This window comes from Pyrgilauda ruficollis, unplaced genomic scaffold, assembly GCF_017590135.1.
Source record: "Pyrgilauda ruficollis isolate IOZ18807 unplaced genomic scaffold, ASM1759013v1 scaffold100, whole genome shotgun sequence".
Lineage (NCBI taxonomy): Eukaryota > Metazoa > Chordata > Aves > Passeriformes > Passeridae > Pyrgilauda > Pyrgilauda ruficollis.
In genome coordinates, this window is record NW_024508102.1 from 202141 (window position 1) to 219899 (window position 17759).

A 17759-nucleotide genomic window follows, 5' to 3' on the forward strand; every position below is an offset into this window, starting at 1 on the left:
GGGGGGTTTGGATCCCTGGATCTGGCTGGGAGGCACAGCAGTGGCCAGTCCGGTGGGAACAGGAGCACCACTCACGGAATGGAAGGGAGAAAGGATAATGGTTTTCCTGTCTGCGGGGGAGGGAGTGGGGCAGGCTGTGGCTCGGAGGAATGTGACTGTCCCTCCCCAGAGTTCAGGCACTCAAGCAGCAGCTGCTTCTGCCTCGAGGGTGGGCTGCCTGCTGGAAACATCCACCTGGTACCCGATACTCCCGATGCTCTCTTCACTTGTTCGCACAGCCCTGTTCCCCTGGCACATTCCTTTTCATGCTGGTGGCTGAGAACTGGCTCTGCTTTTCCAGGTCACTGCCCGGCTGTTGGATAAGACAAGGAGGCAGTGGCTGCTGCATTTAAAGCTTCCTCTGTGGTTCCCTTTTTTACTAAGGAAACATTTCCTTTGGAACCAACTCCTGGCCTGGAGCTTGATAAATAAAGAAAAATAGTCTGCAAGCCCTTAAAATAGCAGCGGTTTATGAGCCTGGGTCCGGGCCAGGCTCCTGGGGCTGCCTTTCCCTGGCTGCAGCTGGATGTCGGGGGGAGCCGCCGCCTGTGCCCCCTCCCACAGCCCATGGTGGGCACGGGGAGCCGGAGCCGCACCCGTGGCTCTGGGGTCACCTTAGTGGGGCACGGCACGGCACGGCACGGCACGGCCCCGCTCTGCCAGAGCCCCCGGAGGGGACCCTGGGGACAAGGCACGGCCTCAGCACCGGCGTCTGTCAGGTGGGAAGCGGTCTGGCTGCCGGAACCGGGCACGGGGGGTTGAGAGCAGCAGCTCAGCCCTCCCGGCAGCCGGGGTCGCCCCCTCCCCACCTGGCCTCGGGAACCCGAACCGGGAAACCCCGAACCGCGGGCTCCGGGGGAAACAAACACCGGGGGGCTCCGGGACACCGGGCAGCGCTGGAAAGGGCTCGGCTCGGCTCGGCTCGGTTCGGCTCGGCTGGCTCGGCACAGCCCATCACGGCACGGCTCCGCACGGCTCGGCACGGCCCATCACAGCACAGCCCATCACGGCACGGCTCCGCACGGCTCGGCACGGCCCCCGCAGCCGCTCCGCCCTCGCGGGCGGGCCCGTTCGGGGCGGTGCCGGAGCCGCGCGGCGGGGCCGGGAGCGGAGCGGGAGCGGAGCGGGAGCGGGACGGGAGCGGCGGAGAGAGGTGCGGGGTGCGGGGTGCGGGGGCACTGCTGGGGCTGGGGAGGGGGCACTGCTGGGGCGGGGGGCACTGGAAGGAGTGGGGCCAGAGCTGGGATCTCAGGGCTGGGTTACTGGCTGTGATGGGGGCTGACTTACTGCTGGAGTCCGGACAAACGGGGCTGTGTGGGCACTGCTGGGGCTTGGGGGAACCGGGATCGGGGTTTTCTCGTAGGGCTTGGAGGGACTGAGAGCTGGGGTTACTGGTGGGATGTGGGACTACTGGTTCTGGTGAGGTGTGGGCTCAGAGGTGGGGTTACTGGGGTTCCTGGTGGGATGTGGGGTCACTGATTCTGGCGAGGTGTGGCTCGAGGTGGGGTTGTGGGGTGTGGGGTCAGTGCAGGGGTGCGGCAGTGGGCCGTAGGGTGGGGTGCAGCGGGACAGGGTGGGGTGGGTGTGCCCAGGGTGGGGTGGGGGTCCCTGGGTGTGGTGAGGGATGGGTCAGCTGCGCCTCAGTCGCTGCAAGCTGTCATTCCTTGAGGGTGGCCTTGGGCTGTGGGTCCCAACTTGCAGTTGTCCCCCAGGTAGTGCCTGACCTGGGATGAGCCTGGGGGCTGCTGCCCCATCCCACATCCCTCCCCACAACCCCACTCCAGCAGTGTCCCCGTGTACAGCCTTGCCCATGGAGTGGCCGCTCTGTTTTCTTCAGAAAGAGGGAAAAAAAGTTCCCTTTCCTTACTGCTGAGCTCATTCTTAAACATTTATATTAGGGGGGTTTGTGGGGAGGGGAAATAATTGTGTAATGTCTTAGGAGCAGGGGAGCATTCCAAAAGCATGACTGCGTGGCCTTTTCCAGTGCTAGCAGTCTGGCAGCCAAGTCTCCCAGTGGCCAACCTCCCTAAAGCCAGCCCCGGCCTCTCAACACTCCCGGGAGAACGGGGCTGTGATCCCTGGGGCTGTGATCTCTGAGGCTGTGATCTCTGAGGCTGTGATCCCCAGAACTGTGATCTCTGGGGCTGTGATCTCTGGGACTGTGATCCCTGGGGCTGTGATCCCTGGGGCTGTGATCCCCAGAACTGTGATCCCTGGGGCTGTGATCCCCAGAACTGTGATCCCTGGGGCTGTGATCTCTGGGGCTGTGGTCTCTGGGCTGCATCTGCCTGGGGGGCTGGCAGCAGGGGCCTGGCTGAGCCCCCCAGGCTGACATCCCTGGGAAAGTGTTCCAGGGAAAACTGGAGACTGGAGGATTGGCTGGCTGTGTGTCACGGGCACCAGTTGCATTTTGTTTCTATTTTGCCAAGTGCTTTTGGTGTCCAAACAGTTCCAGTTTATGCCCAGCTCCTCCTCCTCAGCTCAGAGACTGCATGAGATTTTGTGGACTTGCCCTGGTATCCAGGCTCCTGACAGCTACAGCTTCTCCGGGGAAAGGTGTAAGTGGAAAATAAGCCAAGTCACTGTCTTCCAACAGGTTGTCAGGAGCGTTTAACCAGGCTCAGCTCCCGACTGGCCGTTTGCACTGGAGAGGAGCACTGACATGAAAAGTAAGGAGCTGCATTAGCGCACGCTGCTCGGCGCTGGGCAGGCAGGCGCTGCACGAGTGAGCGCAGGCATCTGCTGAGATTGTGGCGTGTTGTTTGGAGCTTTCAGCAAGACACTCCTCTACCGTGAGGCTGGGAAGGCTGTCACTGCTGCAGGAGGTAAAATAAGAACATGGCATGATGTCCTTTGGAAAAGGAGGTAAGGGCAGGCAGCTTTTCCCTCAATGCTCAAACACTTGTGGTTTGAGCTTTGTTTAGGCTTTCAAATTCTTCTGTTCCAAGTTCTTTTCTCTGTTTTGCTTGTGGATGTTTTTTGTGGGATTTAGCAATGAAAATGAGCCAGCCTGGACACTCTGCTCCGGGTCTGGGTCTGGACAGTTGCCCCTTGCCACTGGCGTGTGTGTTAAGCCCAGCCTGCCTGGTTGTGCCCAAAGAATATCTCAAAAAAAATGGGTAAGGTCTAAACTTGAGCACTGGGTTGAGCTCCTGTTTTGACAGTCACTTGTTTGGCTGTAGCAGGTCTAGAGGTCTGAGGAAGGTTTCAGGCAGCCCTCTCAGTGGTAAATACAGACATTTTCCGTGCTGCTGGGAGGTTTTGGCAGCAGAGGCAGGCGGGATGGCAGGTGAGCCAGGGGCTGGGAGCAGCAGCACGGCTGGGGCACGTGGGTGTGGGTCAGCCGGGGTGCCAGTGAGGGCTCAGGGCAGGGGGCTCAGGGCAGGGCTCAGGGCAGGGGGCTCAGGGCTGGGGGCTCCAGGCAGGGCTCAGGGCTGGGGGCTCAGGGCAGGGGGCTCAGGGCTGGTCTGCTCTGCACAAACAGCACAGCTCAGCCCGCCTGGGGGATGGAGGAGTGCCAAAGTCCAGGTGCTGCTTTGCCAAAGCCACTTGGATGGTCTTGAGCTGTGATCTGCCCAGGAGCCCATGCTCTGCCCTGCCCATTGCACTGCCCCTCAGCATCACTGTTTGCTTTCAGCCCCTTTTGGAAATTTTTTCTGCCTTTCAGCCTTAATGATTCTGTGATTCTGCAGTAAGAATCCCTCTGGTGCTTGCAGCAGTGGCTGGGACACTTGTCCTGTACTGCCTTGGCCGTGGCTTAGGTGTCTCAGCAAATGAAATTCCCCACAGTGGGCATTCCTGTGGGGCTTTAGTTTGGAAGTTTACTTGTTCTATCATTGTACCAGTGAGTCCAAGCTGCTAAAACCATTTCTGCAGTGGAACTGCCCCACAGCACTGGGGACATCCCTGCCAAGGGGCTGCTCCCAGCACAGCTCTCTCCCCCTAGCCCTGCCCAGACTTCAGAGCTGTGCCTCTGGCCAGGGCTGTGTCCCTGGTGTGACCGGTCTGACCAGGGTGGGGCCCTCAGCAGTGCTTGGGAATTTCTGCTTTAGAACAAAACCCCTCTGTTACCTCTAGGAAGTCGAGTCTGGCCAAGGAGGTTCATTGAAAGATTTCTGTCCCTGGTTGGAGCCCTTCAAAGCATTAACATCTTTCTCTGCTATTCCTGAGTCCCCGTAGCAGACACTGGATGATGGACACATCCTGCTGCCAGAGGAATTCCCTATATCCTGCTCAGCAGGAACTTCACGTGTTGAGGCACAAAGCTGGGAGAGACCAGCAGCACAAGGGCTGCCCTGGAGCCTGGCTGGTTTTATGGTGATGGCTTTAGAATAGTTGCTGGGAAAGTAGAACAGAGCAATTTGGGGTTGTGCTGCAGCTTTTGGTGAGCTGAAGGAGATTTTGCTCAGGATTTGGCTGGTGCTGGCAGTGGTGGCACAGATTAACCCCCAGCCATCCCCGTGGGGCCCAGCCTGCCTGCAGCAGCAGCTGCAGGACGGGAGCCCTGTGGGCTTTGGCAGTGGGAAATGCTGGCACACAGCTGCTGCTCCCTTTTGTTTTCTCCATGGATGAGCAGGAGGCATCTCCAGCGGGGCCCTGCGAGTGCTGCTCACACCCAAGAGCTGCCAGGGTGCATTGCCAGCGTGGGCTGGGCAGTGCTGGCTATTTTGGGGTGGTTGGCACTTTGCAGGCTTTAAAATCTCAGCTTTCGTGTCTGTTGTGGATGACTGTGTGCTTTTTAATCATTTGGCAGTTGTAGCAAAGCTGTCCTCAGATTATCACAGAATCCCAGAGTGGTTTGGGTTGGGAGGGACCTTAAAGTTCATCCCATCCCATCCCATCCCATCCCATCCCATCCCATCCCATCCCATCCCATCCCATCCCATCCCCTGCCATGGCAGGGACACCTTCCACTGTCCCAGGCTGCTCCAAGCCCCTTCCAACCTGGCCTTGGACTCTTCCAGGGATGGGGCAGTCACAGCTTCTGTGGGCAGCCTGTGCCAGGGCCTCACCATCCTCTCAGGGAATAATTTCTTCTGGAAGGGGCTCTGAGGTCTCCCCAGAGCCTTCTCTTCTCCAGGCTGAGCACCCCCAGCTCTCCCAGGCTGGCTCCAGAGCAGCTCCAGCTCCATGGCCTCGCTCCAGCAGCTCGGTGTTCTCCCTGTGTTGGGGTCCCAGCTCTGCAGTGGGGTCTCACTGAGGGGCAGAATTCCCCCCTCCCCTGCTGCCCACCCTGGGGGATCAGCCCTGCACACTGGGCTGCCAGTTAATGCTGCTGTTGAGCTTCTCATCCACCAGCACCCCCAAGCCCTTCCTCTCAGGGCTGCTCCCACTTAATTCTTCTGCATTTGTACTTGTGATTGTGCTGTTTGTCTTCGTGAAGTTGCCTTCATGTTTTCCACTCTTTTTATCTGCTCATAATCTGGCGACAGTGCAAACAGAATCCTCATCCCAGGGTCTGGCCTCATGCTGCTGAGCAACAAGAGCATCCCCTGGCAAAGCAGCTCATCTCTCCTGGCACAGAGAGGTGCTGGCATCGGGTGCTGGTGCTGTGCCAGCTGCTGGCTCCAGGGCAGGACCGGGGCACCCCGCCGACCCCTCAGGCTCACAGCCCTTGCAGCCTCCTTGCCCTGCTCGCCTTTGCACACCAGCTCTGGATTAGTAATGGGCTATTTCTGGATGGCTCTCCTGAGTAATGGAATGAATTGTGCTGAGATTTTGGGTGGGGACCGTGCCTCTGCCCTGTGAGTCACGGCTGGGCTCTGCGCCGGGCGCCGCGGGGCCGGAGCGTCCCGGGTCAGGGGGGACCTGGGGCCGTGGGAAGGAGCTCTGGCTGTGGGGACCTGCTCAGCTTGGGGCAGAGGCAGTGCACCCTGCTTGGCTTTGCTTTCAGTGCAGAGTCTGCAGGCTGGGCATGGGCAGAGCCTGGTGTCTGTCTGTTTGTCCTGGAGTGGCTGTTTGTCCTTGGGCATCTCCTGCTCCTCACGCTGCAGATGTTGTCAGCTGTGGGTGAGATATTGGCACGGCCCAAAACGCCTTTCCTCTTGGAGATAGGGAGCCACAAAGCAGCATATCATGTTCTGCTGTGGGCAGAGAAGCTTTGTGTGCAAGCAAACAGGCTTCTTTCTCCCTGACTCTCTGTTTTCTGTGCTGTGGACCTGCTGCTGGAGAGAGGACGAGCCTCTGGTCAGACAAGAAGGATGGTTTGCAGCAAGGGTTGGTCTTGTGCATCCTGGAGGTGTTTTCCAGCCTTAATGATTCTGTGGGATTGTGGGTTTGCCTGGCCCAGCTGGGCAGGAGCAGCAGGGCATGAGGAACAGGGACAGGAACTGTTTCCCCCCATGCTCAGCACTTACCTCCCTAAAAGCGCCCCTGGTTCCTAAAAGGGACCCTTTGGTGCACCTTTTTCTTTTGTTCTCTGACTTCAGTGTTGCACAAATGTGCTCACCTTCCTGTAGCCATGCTCCTCCACTGGGATGTGTGCCTGGCACCAAGGATCCCAGCTGAGGAATGTCCCATCTCCCGGATGCAGCCCTTGATTCTCACTCTTCTCACCTTACAAGTGCCAGCTTTCTATTTTTATCAACAGCTCCAGAGCACTCAGCAGCCATGAGCCATTCCTGCCTCAGCCTGTGAGCCAAAATGCTGGGAAGCTACAAAGATCCGTGGCTCCAGCAGGGTCTGGTCCAGGATGGGTGGAAACTCTCTCTTTTGCCCAAACCATTGGGCAGTGTGATTTGTGAAACTGGGGTGGCTCCCCGGGCTCTGAGTGGCAGGGGTGACCTGCCAGGCACATCGGTGAGACACACAGCTCTGCAGCCTGCCTTTGCAATGTGAGTCAGCCATTCAGGCTCATTTCTTAATCCTTCACTTGCAGCTAATTATGATGCAGCCGGACTCCTGCTTTACCCTTTTCCTCCCTTTTCTGTTGGCTCAGGGTGAGGGTGGGATCGCTGGGGCAGGGGCAGATTCCTGGCCTTTGTTAAGGCTCAGTATGAGTGCCCTGGTTAAAGGCCAGGTTTGTGATGTTCTGGCCTTCCCAAGGTGGTGCCAGTGATCCTGCAGGGATCCAGCATGATCCACTCCCTGCTTGCAGCTCAGTGCCTCAGCACTGGTGTGTGTGTGTCCTTCCCATGGGGTTATTTCCTGTGAACCTTCCCCAGGCTCCCAGCATGAACAGCTCCTTCCCACCCTGCTGCCTGGGCAGGGGGTTTGGGGAGGGATAGGGCTGAGGGGGAAAGCATGGAACATCCCTGCCTTCAGGAGAGGCTTCTTGGTCACCCGTAGTTTCGCCCAGAGCAGTGTGAATTTTCAGGGATTAAACCCTGACGTGTCATTCCCAGGATCTCTGCAGGGACAGAGGATGTGCTGAAGGCATGTGAGGAGTAGGACAGGCTCTTTGGACTGGGAATCTGGGGATGGAAAAGAGATTTTGGTCACAAGGCTGGGGAGGGATGTGATCCCACTGCGGCTGATTTTCTCATGCTCATTCAGACGCTGTGCCAGGCATTTTGTGGCATTGTCCTGGCCGGTTCCCAGGCTCAGCTGTAAACCCCTTTTGAAAGTGAGGGATGCAAAGGCATAGTTTTCCTTGCAGAACTGCATCCTTTTCCCGTGGGGAGAAAGCTGCCTGCTTTGTCGTGGGGTCTCAGCTCTGTTTGCTGAGTGATGACTGGCAGCTTCTCCCTCTGCCAGTGCCAGCGTCAGCTCTCTTGGTTCCATGGCAAAGGCTCCTTTTTCAGACAGGCTGGGATGGGGCCAGCCCATGCCGGCTGCCAGGCACACAGGTCCTGCTTGCCCAGACCTCCAGGGCCTTGGCTTGGTGTGTTCCAGCTGCTGATCAGATTATTTGGGGTCTGGTGAGCGTGCTGGGGTGAAATGCGAAGCACAGTTTCTGCCCTGAAGAATGTATAATTTAAAATAAACCCAGCATGTGCGTGGAACTCTGAGATTGTCTAAAATCCTGGTTAGCTGGGTGGTAGCACAGCAAAACCAGGGAGGGTTGGATGTGGGGAAGGCAGAGTGGTTTGTCACCTCCCACAAGGTCCCTGTGTGCAGCCACCAGCACTGACCACAGCTGGGATGGTTCCCCAGCCACAGCAGCAGTGCTGGGTGTAAATGGTTCACTCAGGCCAGTTCTTGCGGTGCCCAGGGGCTGATGTGGTGGGAGCTGGAGGGGTGTCTGGCAGAGGGTTGGGACCTTCTGTCCAGTCAGTCACTAGCAGGGCACAGTGGGATGTGCCCAGGTGCTCGTGTCTGGTGTCTCCCAGGCTGCTGGGCACAGGAATTTGGGGGACCAGGAGCACGAGCTGCCCGTGCTGCTCTGTCCTGCTCATCTGCTCGTGTCCCCACAGCGATGGCAGCCATCAGGAAGAAGCTGGTGATTGTGGGAGATGGTGCCTGCGGAAAGACGTGTCTGCTGATCGTGTTCAGCAAAGACCAGTTCCCCGAGGTCTACGTGCCCACGGTGTTTGAGAACTACATTGCTGACATAGAGGTGGATGGGAAGCAGGTAAGGGCCGTTGCCATTCCTGTCCCCTGCTGGCAGTGCCACTGCTGGGATTGCCCTGTGTGCTCAGAGGCACCTGCACACATAGGGGAGCCCACGGCTCCAGCAATTCTGGGTCACCCTGAGCCTGTCCCAGTTTGAGGAAGAGCACAGCTGTACCTGAGGAAGATAAATCTGTCACTCGTGGCCTGCAGAGCCACTGAGCCGTGTCCTTGTCCCCTCTCAGGTTGAGCTGGCCCTGTGGGACACAGCAGGACAGGAGGACTATGACAGGCTGCGGCCCCTCTCGTACCCGGACACAGACGTCATCCTCATGTGCTTTTCCATCGACAGCCCGGACAGCCTCGGTAGGGACTGGGGTCCCACGGGGCTCGCTGCTGCTGCTGAACCCCCTGGGGTCTGGGAAGCCCCCAAGCTGCCCCTCGACGATGCCAGAGCCTTCCCTTCATCCCCCGACCTTGTGTGCACTTCAGGGGAGTGCTGACTGGGCAAGGTGGTGGGAGAGGGGGGTGCTGTGCGGGGAGCTCTCCCTGCTCCAACGGGAAAAGCCTGGGGCTGGTTTCTGTGAGGAGCCCGTGGGGCAGCAGCCCCTCAGCTCAAAGGATTCCACGTGTGCTTGTTGCAGAGAACATCCCTGAGAAGTGGACGCCGGAGGTGAAGCACTTCTGCCCCAATGTGCCCATCATCCTGGTGGGGAACAAGAAGGACCTGCGCAACGACGAGCACACGCGGCGGGAGCTGGCCAAGATGAAGCAGGTGGGGACAGCCCTGGGTCCCCCAGGCAGCCACTTCTGCCCATGGCAGATCCTGCCTGCAAGGGCTGGATGCCCCAAGGGCAGTCGCTGTTGTGTTCCGGCAACGTTTCCAAACCCTTTTTTCACCGCTTCCTAGGAGCCGGTGAAGCCAGAGGAGGGGAGGGACATGGCCAACAGGATCAACGCCTTCGGCTACCTGGAGTGCTCGGCCAAGACGAAGGAGGGCGTGCGGGAGGTGTTTGAGATGGCCACGCGTGCCGGGCTGCAGGTGCGCAAGAACAAGAAGCGCAGAGGCTGCCCGCTGCTGTGAGCGCCTGGCCGCCCCGCCCGGGGGCTGCGGCCGCACAGCCCCGGCAGCGCCTCGTGGTGCCACCACCTGCCCGAACCCTCCGCACCAGAGCTGCCACCCGCGCTCACAGGGCGTCCCTGCGACATTCCGGGGCCGTGAGGGGCCAGCGCCTTCAGCGCCTGCCGCTCTCCGAGGGCCGGCTGCTCGTGTCGCTCCCCGCGTCGCCCCGTTTTGCCCTGAGCTCCCTGGGTTTGCCCTGAGCTCCCTGGGTTTGCCTTCCCCGTGGGCATTGCTGCGGTGTTCACTCCCTTTCCCAGCTCTGGGCAGGTGCCACAGAAGCAGGAGGTGCCGGTCGCAGCTCACGTGTGGGGTGTGCCGGGCCCTCGGTGCGTTCTGCCTGCGCTCCTGGGCCGTGCAGGCAGCAGCCAGCAGTGTTACAGACTTGCCTGGGCAGTTTCAGCCCTGCCTGAGCAGAGCTGGGCTCAGCTGCTGCCAGCGGCTCCTCCCGGGACGCGTGCCCAGCTCTGCCGGTATCGCCGCCTTCGAGTCTGCCTCGGTCGTGGGCTTGGCAGCACTAAACCCAACTGCTTAATTGGGAGAATAAATGCAAACTGGTCTTTTAGTAATTATAACTTTGCTTGTGTGGTGTTCCTCTGGCTCTCCTTTGTGCTCCTGCCTGGCCCCCAGCTCCTGTCGCTTTAGCTGCTGGTGGAGATCAGGGCTCATTGCCCTGTACTTGCAAAAGAGCCAGGAAGCAGTTTACATGGCAAGGGCCAGACAGGAGCTTCCCAGCTGTACCCAGTCCTGGGCGATGGGCACTGCCATCACAGCTGGAGCCATCCTGCCTCTGGAGCAGGTCAGGGCAGGGCTGCAGGGAGCCTGACGCTGCTCTGAAGCCCTGTCTGTGCAAGCAAGGCCCACCTAGGACTCAACAGTACACTGCTTTTCTTTAAACATTTATTCGAGGGAAATAGAGTGCCTGCACAGCCATGCCAGCTCTCAGGCCAGGCAGCTGCCCAGTGGAGAGCTGAGCCAGCCTGTCCCAGACCAGGTCCCTGCCTGCCCCGGTCACCCATCGCAGCAGCAGGGAGCTCCCCACTGCACCCAGTGAGGCTCTCTGGAGGCCGGAGTCTCCAGGCTTAAGCCTTTCACTGAATGGTGAGACCAGTCACAGAGAATAGTTTTGCCACAGACATGTAAAAAATTATTAAAATGGAGAGTTGTCCCAGTCTGATGCTGGTGTGGGCTTTGTGGCTGGCAGCAAAGGCTGGCAACACCTTCTGGTCCAGTGGGTTCAGCTCCATCTCCACAGGGATGCATGGAGCACCCTGGGACTGAGACAGAAAAAGCAGGAGCTGCTGCAGGCTAGGGACAGGCTGAGGGGGATGCACTTCCTGGGGCCTCTCCCCCCTTCCCAGGTGCATCTCCTGCAGAGAAACCTCACGGCAGAGCTGGCTCCTGACTTTGAGATGGAGACGTGCAAGCCCTAAGCAAAAACCTGCTGTAAGTCCTGTTGCATTTGGGGCAGGAGAAGCCTCCCAGTGCCCCAGCTTTACCTGGCCATGCTGCTGGCCCAGGGTGCTGGCATGCAACCCTGGCAGCCTGCTGCTGTCAGGGCCCCACGGGCAGTGCCCAGCTCTGCTCACCTGGGTGCTAAACACTGAGCTGCAGCGTGTGGAGCTCGTTGGCCAGTCTGTCCTCAGCTGAGCTCTCGTCCTCGTAGGGGTACCCAGTGTAGCCCCCCTGTTCCTTGCAGTACCTGAGGAACCTGCAGGTGCAGAGGGAGGGGAGCATGGGCACGGGGTGGCACCGGCCTCGCTGCTCTGTGGCAGTGGGCATGGCCAGGCAGCGCGTGCTGGCAGCAGCAAGGGCAGGTGCTGCTGAGCACTGCCAGTGGCAGGGCCAGGAGCAGCTCACCTGAGCCAGTGGTCGTCCTTGCTGAGCACGGTCGGATTACCCACCACGACCAACAGAGCCTTGGCCCTGGTGATGGCCACGTTAAGCCTCTGAAGAGGACAAGTGAGAGAGCTTTACCTGGCTGCAACACCTCTCATCGTCTCGCAGCCCCACCTGGGTGCAGGCAGCTCTGGGGTGGCACTGAGCACCCAGAGCAGCTCCACCTGCCTGTGAGAACCAGAGGGAAGAAGGGGATGCCAAGGAAGAAGGCTCTGCCTGGGGCTAGGAGGTACCTTGGGGTTTTTGAGGAAGCCCAGCCTGAAGGTCTGGTCGAACTGGAGGTACGTGCTGCAGCTGCGCACGGTGGAGATGAGGATCACCTGCCGCTCCTGGCCCTGGAACTCTTCCACAGAGCCCACCTGGGGCAGGGACAACAGGTGAGGGGCCAGGAGCACCCCTGGGCTCCAGGGGCTCCTCTCTCCTCCATGCCCAGGACGTACCTTCAGCTGGCTGATGTCTGGCAGCTTCTGCAGATCGGGATCCAGGGAGGTGACGGCTTTCCGGATCTTCTCCACCTGAGTGGAGGCACGTGGCAAAATCCAGCCACCACAGGGCCATCCTTGTGCCAGCCCCGGGGCTGCCCATCCATCCCAGTGCTCCCTGTCCCTTGGGGAGGTCTCTGCCCTGCCCTGCCTTCCTCACCTGCTTCCTGTAGGGAGAGATGATGCCGATCTCCTTGGGGGACACGCTGGGGCAGCTTCCCCTGCCCCGGCTCTGCAGCAGCTTCTTGAGGTAGTGCACCAGCACCTCAATTTCGGCCGTGTTGAAGAATGAGGGACTCCTGGCCTCTCTCTGGTCTTCCCCACAAACGCCATGGAAGATGATGGGGAAGCCCTGGGGATGGAGAACATTTGGCTCTGCTCTGCCTGTGCCTCGGGGAACCCCCTGGGTCAGTCCCTCCACTCACTTTTTTGGGAAGCTCCTCCCAGGTACAAAACAGATTCCGGACGTCAAGCCCGTCGCTCCTGGACACCTTCAGCTCGTTGTCATAGAAGAGCTCGTTGGGGATCCTGAGAATGGCCTCGTGGGACCTGGGAGAGGCAGGACAGTGCCAGGGTGTGTGCCATGTGGGTCCAGAACCCTCTCAGGCACCGTGCAGCCAGGACAGCAGGTGCACTCCCATCTCCCACACCAGCTGAGGCACTCCGAGGCTCTGGGGGACAGATCCTGGAGCGCCATGCTCACCAATCCCTGGCTGGCTCGACCCCTTCCTGCTCTATCCCTGTCCCCACCTGTAGTTCCAGAGCAGTTTGGTGATGAACTGGGGGTCGTAGCCTCCACTCGACTTCTTGTACAAGGGGTTGTGCAGCATCAGCCTCTCCAGCAGCGAGGTGCCTGTGCCAGTGATATCCTGTGGCTCCCCACAAGGCCACTCAGCCCCTGTGGGGTGCCCGCAGCACTCCCACTCCTCTCCCTACTCACCCAGACCATACTGGGTGGCCAGTGGGGAGGTCAGGACGGGGCCCAGCTGCTTGGGGTCTCCTGCCAGCACCAGCTGCCCCCCGTTGGGGTTGGTCTCCTCATCCATGGGAGCCAGGAGCCCTGGGAACAGGGGGAGGTCAGCGGGGAATGGGAGGGAGCCCAGGCCACGCAGAGATGCTGGTCCTTGAGTCAGCAGCCGGGCACCGCTCACCCGCGATGGCGACGACGCTCTCCGGCTCCACGGCGTGGCCGCACTCGTCGATGAAGACATGGGAGAAAAGCCCAGAGGGGAAGTTGGCTGACACCAGCCTGGAGGAGAGATGGAATGGGGCTGTTCTCAGCATCCTGCCCCACCTGGCCATCCTTCCTGTCCTACCCTTCATCCTCATCCTCCCACAGAGGAGGGGTTTCCCCCACTGCTGCCTGCCCTCCTCCAGCCCCTCCCTGCTGAGTCCCAGAGGGACTGCCTTCACAGCCTGCCTGCAAGGCAGCCCTGGGTCCACCTGCCACGGATGCTGGGGACAATCCCAGCTCCTCTGACCTTCCTGCTGTCACCAGTGTGGTGATGATAATCCGGTAGTGCCTCAGGGTCTTCTTGCTTGGGTACACGTAGCTGCTCTGCTCATGATCCCAGTTGCAGCAGGGCTGGAGTGCAGGCATTGGGTGAGGTCCCATTATCCTGGGGGACGCCAGCCCAGATGTGCTGTCAGGATTTCAGGGTGGAGGGGCAGGGACCTACCATGATATCGGGGGGCACTTCCCGGTAGTTCCTGGAGCTGGCGATGAGCCTGTAGACATTCTGAGGGGCAATGTCCTTGATGAGGCACTGGCACAGCAGGTCTGCAGCACTGTTGGAGGGGGCACAGGCCAGGATATGGGCATCCTTGAAGCATGTCCACACCTGGGTGGGAGGAGGAGGTGACAGCATTGAGCCCCATGGATGAGAATGGGCAGCAATGCTCAGGGCTGGATTTGAGCACCGGCCACTCACCTGCTTGATGGCCTCCACCATAGTGACCGTCTTGCCAGTGCCAGGAGGGCCAAAGATGAGGTACGGGGCTGGCCGGGACACCCCCGTCACGATGTGGGTCACAGCTCTGCGCTGCTCCTCGTTGGTCTCCAGCTTGTGGTTGAACCACCTGCGGGAGCAGAGCTGCGCTGCCTCCGTCGCCTCCATCCCCTCATCCCTCAGACCCTCCCACCCTGCACTACGGGGACTCACCGGGGCTGGAAGGGGCCGGAGAACAGGGACTTGTGGCAGGAGGCGGAGGGGAAGAGGAGGCTGAACAAGCCCCGGCGCGCGGCCAGGACTGCAGCCCGGTGCTGGACCTGCAGCGGCAGCCGGCTGAAGGTGAAGGTCACATCGAACTTCAGGTTGTTCACAAACTTCTTCTGCAGCCTGGGAAGGAGTGGTGTGAGCAGGGCACGGGGCACCCCCCCATGCCCTCCTGGCCCTTTCCAACCCACTCCTGGCCCTTGGCATCTCTGAGAAAGGCTGCTGGGAGCAGACATCACTCACTTGGAGGAGAAGCCCAGCCTGACCTTCTCCAGCTCCACGCTGTGCACGTAGCCCTTGTACCGCACGAGCGGGGAGCGGTCCCGCTCGCTGCTCAGGTGGGCAAACAGGTGGTCCCCTCTCAGCACGGACGGGCGGTTCTCAGCCACGCCAGGCACCTGTGCCAAAGGGCCAGTGTGATGCCAGGCACTCTGGGAGTGCCAGCGTTGTGCCAGCACCCCTCCCATCCCTCAGCCCCCCACGCACATCGAGAACCAGCAGCGCCCTGTCCTGCACCATGGTCACATCCTGCATGTCGTAGCGCCGGATGTCCACCTCCATCTGAATCTCCTCCAGGTGCAGCAGCAGCTGGAATTTCTGGTAGTAGTTCTCAGCCTGCAGAGGTGCTTCCAGCAGCGAGCTGAGGGCAGCAGCAATGTCATTGTGTCCCAGGGACAGCTTGGCACTCAAGGAACACCTCAGCATTGCTCTCAGCCCTTGGCACTCACCGCATGGCAGCCCAGCTGGAGTTGGCACTGGTGTTGGGTCCAAGCAGGATCGTGTCCTTGAGGCTCTTTGGGTAGTGGTAGGTGCCCAGAGGGATCTCCCTCTCCAGTTCATTTTTCAGGGAGCTGGGTGGAGGGGACAGCAGTGCTTCAGGGACTACATGGTGTCCCCAGCCCCACTGTCACCAGCCATGGCGCAGGGTTGATACACTGTCCTGGGGTGCCACAGTCCAGGAGCTGAACCTTGTCCTGGCTGGAGAACAGGCTGGGCCCCTGTGCTCAGGATGACAGCAGGTGAGCCCATCACATACCTGTCAGGGGGGATGCCATCCTCGGTGATGACTGTGACATGGCGCTGCAGGCTGGCCTCGTAGGGCTGGAAAGGTGCCGAGGGCCGCAGGTCCTTGGCCAGCTGGCTCTCGGCAACGGCAGCAACGTAGCGTGAGATGCTGAAGGACTCATCTGGCTCCTTGGTGAACTCGAAGAACACCACAGCACTGAAGTGCCCATTGCAGGTGGTGAGGCACCGCACCTGGATGGGGTACATCCCACCTGCGGGGTGAAGTGGTGAGACTGGGTCCTGCATCCTCTCTGCAGGGCAGGGCGCGGGGCAGGGCACGGGATGGGACCCACCTGGGTGTAACAGCAGGGACTGGCCCTGCACTGCCCCTTGCTCATCGGTGAAGGAGAGCTCCTGAGCCTGCTGGCGTGGCTGGAAGCGCTGCAGTGTCACCACCTCTGTCCCACAGTTCTGCACCAGGACAGTGACTGTCCGGGGCTCACCTGGCTCCACTGGGAAGCGGATGTTCCCATCGCCCTGGTCATGGTCTGAGATGATCTCTACCCCGTGCTTCCCACGAATGAGCTCAGCCCTGTGGGGAGGGAGGGTCAGGCTTTCCCAGCCGGGGTGGGGGATCCAAGGGACATGCCGAGCTGGGGTGCTGCTGGTCATACCACTGCTTGGCATAGCTCTGGGGCATTTGTGGAGTGGAGCTGAGCTGCTGTCCTGAGGCAGATGTGGACACAGACGTCTGTGCATTCCTTCGGGGTCGCCGGTACTGGTCTGCCACCACCACATGCCTCGTCACCTGCAAGGAGCAGCCAGAATCAGCGTGGCCCTGGGGTTCTGCAGGGGACTCCTGAGGAGCCAGTCCTGGTGGGCACTGCCCCAGCATAAACTCACCTTGAATTTCACCACCTCTCCGCGCACCTGAACCTGGTGGGTTGTCTTCAGTGCGTACAACATGCAGGAAAAATTGGGTGTCCTTACATCAGTCCTGTGGAGACAAGGGAGAGGGTTTGTGGGGGACAGCGTGGCTCGGCTGCCGTGGGCACAGGCAGCTGAGGTGAGGCAAGTGGGAAGATGCAGCCGGACACTGAGGCTGCAGTGAGGGGCCTCTCAGCAGGTCCCCTCTGCTCCAGGAGACGAAGGAGGCCTTGGGCTTCCCACTGGTCTGTGCAAATCTTACATCCCTGCTGGCTGCTCCAGCAAGTCCGTGCTGTGCCATCGCTGTCCCAACTATGCCACAGCCATTGCAGCTGTCCCACTGCATCACTGCCTGGCCCTGACAGCCATGCAGCCCCTGCCCATGCCAGTGCTCAGGGGCTGAGCTGGCACAGCCACTGTGCTCCCAGCAGCGATGACTCCCCAGGTCCCTCCTCCCAGTCCCACCAGTGCACCGAGCCCTGGCTTTGCCAATGATTAACAGTGGTGGTATTGCACAAGGGCCAGTGTGATTGGTGCCAGCAGGTGAGGTGGGGGAGTATGGTGGGCAGTGGGTGCCCAAGGCCATCCCCAGGCAGCTGCTGGGAGCCCATGGAGCTGGGGATCATCCCGGCAGGGCTCTGTGAGACAGACGAGCTTGGGGACCGCGGTGTTGCTGGCCGGGGGATCGGGAGATGCTGGCCAGGGCTCTGTCCCAGGTGATGTTGCCCGGGTCTGGCCGGGGGCTCTCACCTGCCCCGGAACTCCTGGTTGTAGATGGCCCGCAGCGCTTCCCGCAGGCTCGTCTGCTCCCGGCCCGTGTCCTGCAGGAACTGCACGAACTGATGCCCCCAAAGACTGGCCTCCGCCACGCTGAACCGCGGCATGCTTGAGCCGAGCCGAGCCGAGCCGTGCCGAGACGGTGCCGCGTCCAGGAGTGCCAGGTTAAGCCGGGCTGGGCTGGGCGGGGCTGGGCTGGGCCGGGCTGGTCGCGCAGGGAGAAACGAAAGCGAAAGAGGCTGCGGGGCCGCGGGACAGCGCAGCAGCCTGGGTCCGCACCGCGGGGAGAAGGGCCGGGAGGCAGGCAGGGAACCAGTGAGCCTACGGGATGATTAGCTAAAGATTTGGAGAAGGACAAAGAGATAGAAGCGCTTTAAGGCTGGAGCGGCGAAGCGCTTCAGCGAGAGCGAGGAGCAGGCTAGCCTTGAGGCAGATAACAGCTGTGTTGTGTGCAGTCTTATCTTGGGCCCTGCTCCGGCGTCACATTCCTGGAATTGCTGCAGCGATTTCCTGGATGGCTCCAGGGCCGCAGCCCACAGCACCTGAGGCCCACACAAGCTCTCATGTCCCCTGGGTGCTGCCGCAGGAGCAGCTTCTCAAACTGGCCTGGGTGCAGAGCACTGTGCAAACCCTCCAAAAAGCCCTGCTGTGGCCCGTGTGGGATACAGCCAGGAGTGGCTGAAGCAGGGGTTAAAGTAAGACACCGAGGGTGAGTGGAATGACCTCCTTGCTGCCTTTCTTCCAGGGTGAGGAGCTGCATTAAAACTCTGTGATTGTTTCTGTTTTAGTTTGGAAGCTCAGCCC

General features: G+C 60.5%; 2 protein-coding genes across 4 annotated transcripts; one reads left to right on the forward strand and one right to left on the reverse strand.

The window, feature by feature from the left end:
* The first annotated feature begins 1069 nt into the window (after positions 1 to 1069).
* Positions 1070 to 10224, forward strand: RHOC (ras homolog family member C). Of its 3 annotated transcripts, none has more exons than XM_041466941.1 (6): positions 1070 to 1192; positions 2636 to 2904; positions 8394 to 8551; positions 8775 to 8895; positions 9174 to 9304; positions 9440 to 10224. In XM_041466941.1, exons 2-6 carry the CDS (start codon positions 2883 to 2885, stop codon positions 9611 to 9613), a joined length of 606 nt encoding a protein of 201 aa, XP_041322875.1. In that variant the 5' UTR covers positions 1070 to 1192; positions 2636 to 2882; the 3' UTR covers positions 9614 to 10224. The 3 variants fall into 3 exon arrangements, with proteins under 3 accessions (XP_041322875.1, XP_041322894.1, XP_041322885.1); XM_041466960.1 differs by having other exon boundaries at positions 2636 to 2864; XM_041466951.1 differs by having other exon boundaries at positions 2636 to 2708.
* Positions 10225 to 10341: 117 nt separating this feature from the next.
* Positions 10342 to 17376, reverse strand: MOV10 (Mov10 RISC complex RNA helicase). The gene is made up of 22 exons (XM_041466932.1): positions 16929 to 17376; positions 16155 to 16248; positions 15926 to 16059; positions 15605 to 15843; positions 15283 to 15523; positions 14975 to 15097; positions 14733 to 14886; positions 14490 to 14644; positions 14193 to 14369; positions 13962 to 14109; positions 13710 to 13871; positions 13512 to 13615; positions 13182 to 13279; positions 12971 to 13090; positions 12781 to 12883; positions 12456 to 12579; positions 12191 to 12382; positions 11989 to 12063; positions 11782 to 11907; positions 11510 to 11598; positions 11239 to 11360; positions 10342 to 11078 (listed from the first exon to the last, which is right to left on the reverse strand). The coding sequence occupies exons 1-21, from the start codon at positions 17060 to 17062 to the stop codon at positions 11246 to 11248; spliced, it is 2907 nt and encodes a 968-aa protein (XP_041322866.1). The 5' UTR covers positions 17063 to 17376; the 3' UTR covers positions 10342 to 11078; positions 11239 to 11245.
* Between the last annotated feature and the right edge of the window lie 383 nt (positions 17377 to 17759).

Bases quoted from the DNA above. Each gene is read 5' to 3' on its own strand.
- RHOC (XM_041466941.1), top strand. From the start codon at position 2,883: ATGATGTCCTTTGGAAAAGGAG. The intron at 8,552-8,774 runs GTAAGGGCCGTT...GTCCCCTCTCAG, and splicing joins TAGAGGTGGATGGGAAGCAG to GTTGAGCTGGCCCTGTGGGA. The intron at 8,896-9,173 runs GTAGGGACTGGG...TGCTTGTTGCAG, and splicing joins CGACAGCCCGGACAGCCTCG to AGAACATCCCTGAGAAGTGG.
- MOV10 (XM_041466932.1), bottom strand. From the start codon at position 17,062: ATGCCGCGGTTCAGCGTGGCGGAGGCCAGTCTTTGGGGGCATCAGTTC. The intron at 14,887-14,974 runs GTGAGTGCCAAG...TGCTGCCCTCAG, and splicing joins TCCAGCTGGGCTGCCATGCG to CTCGCTGCTGGAAGCACCTC. The intron at 11,908-11,988 runs GTACGTCCTGGG...TCCCTGCCCCAG, and splicing joins CAGACATCAGCCAGCTGAAG to GTGGGCTCTGTGGAAGAGTT.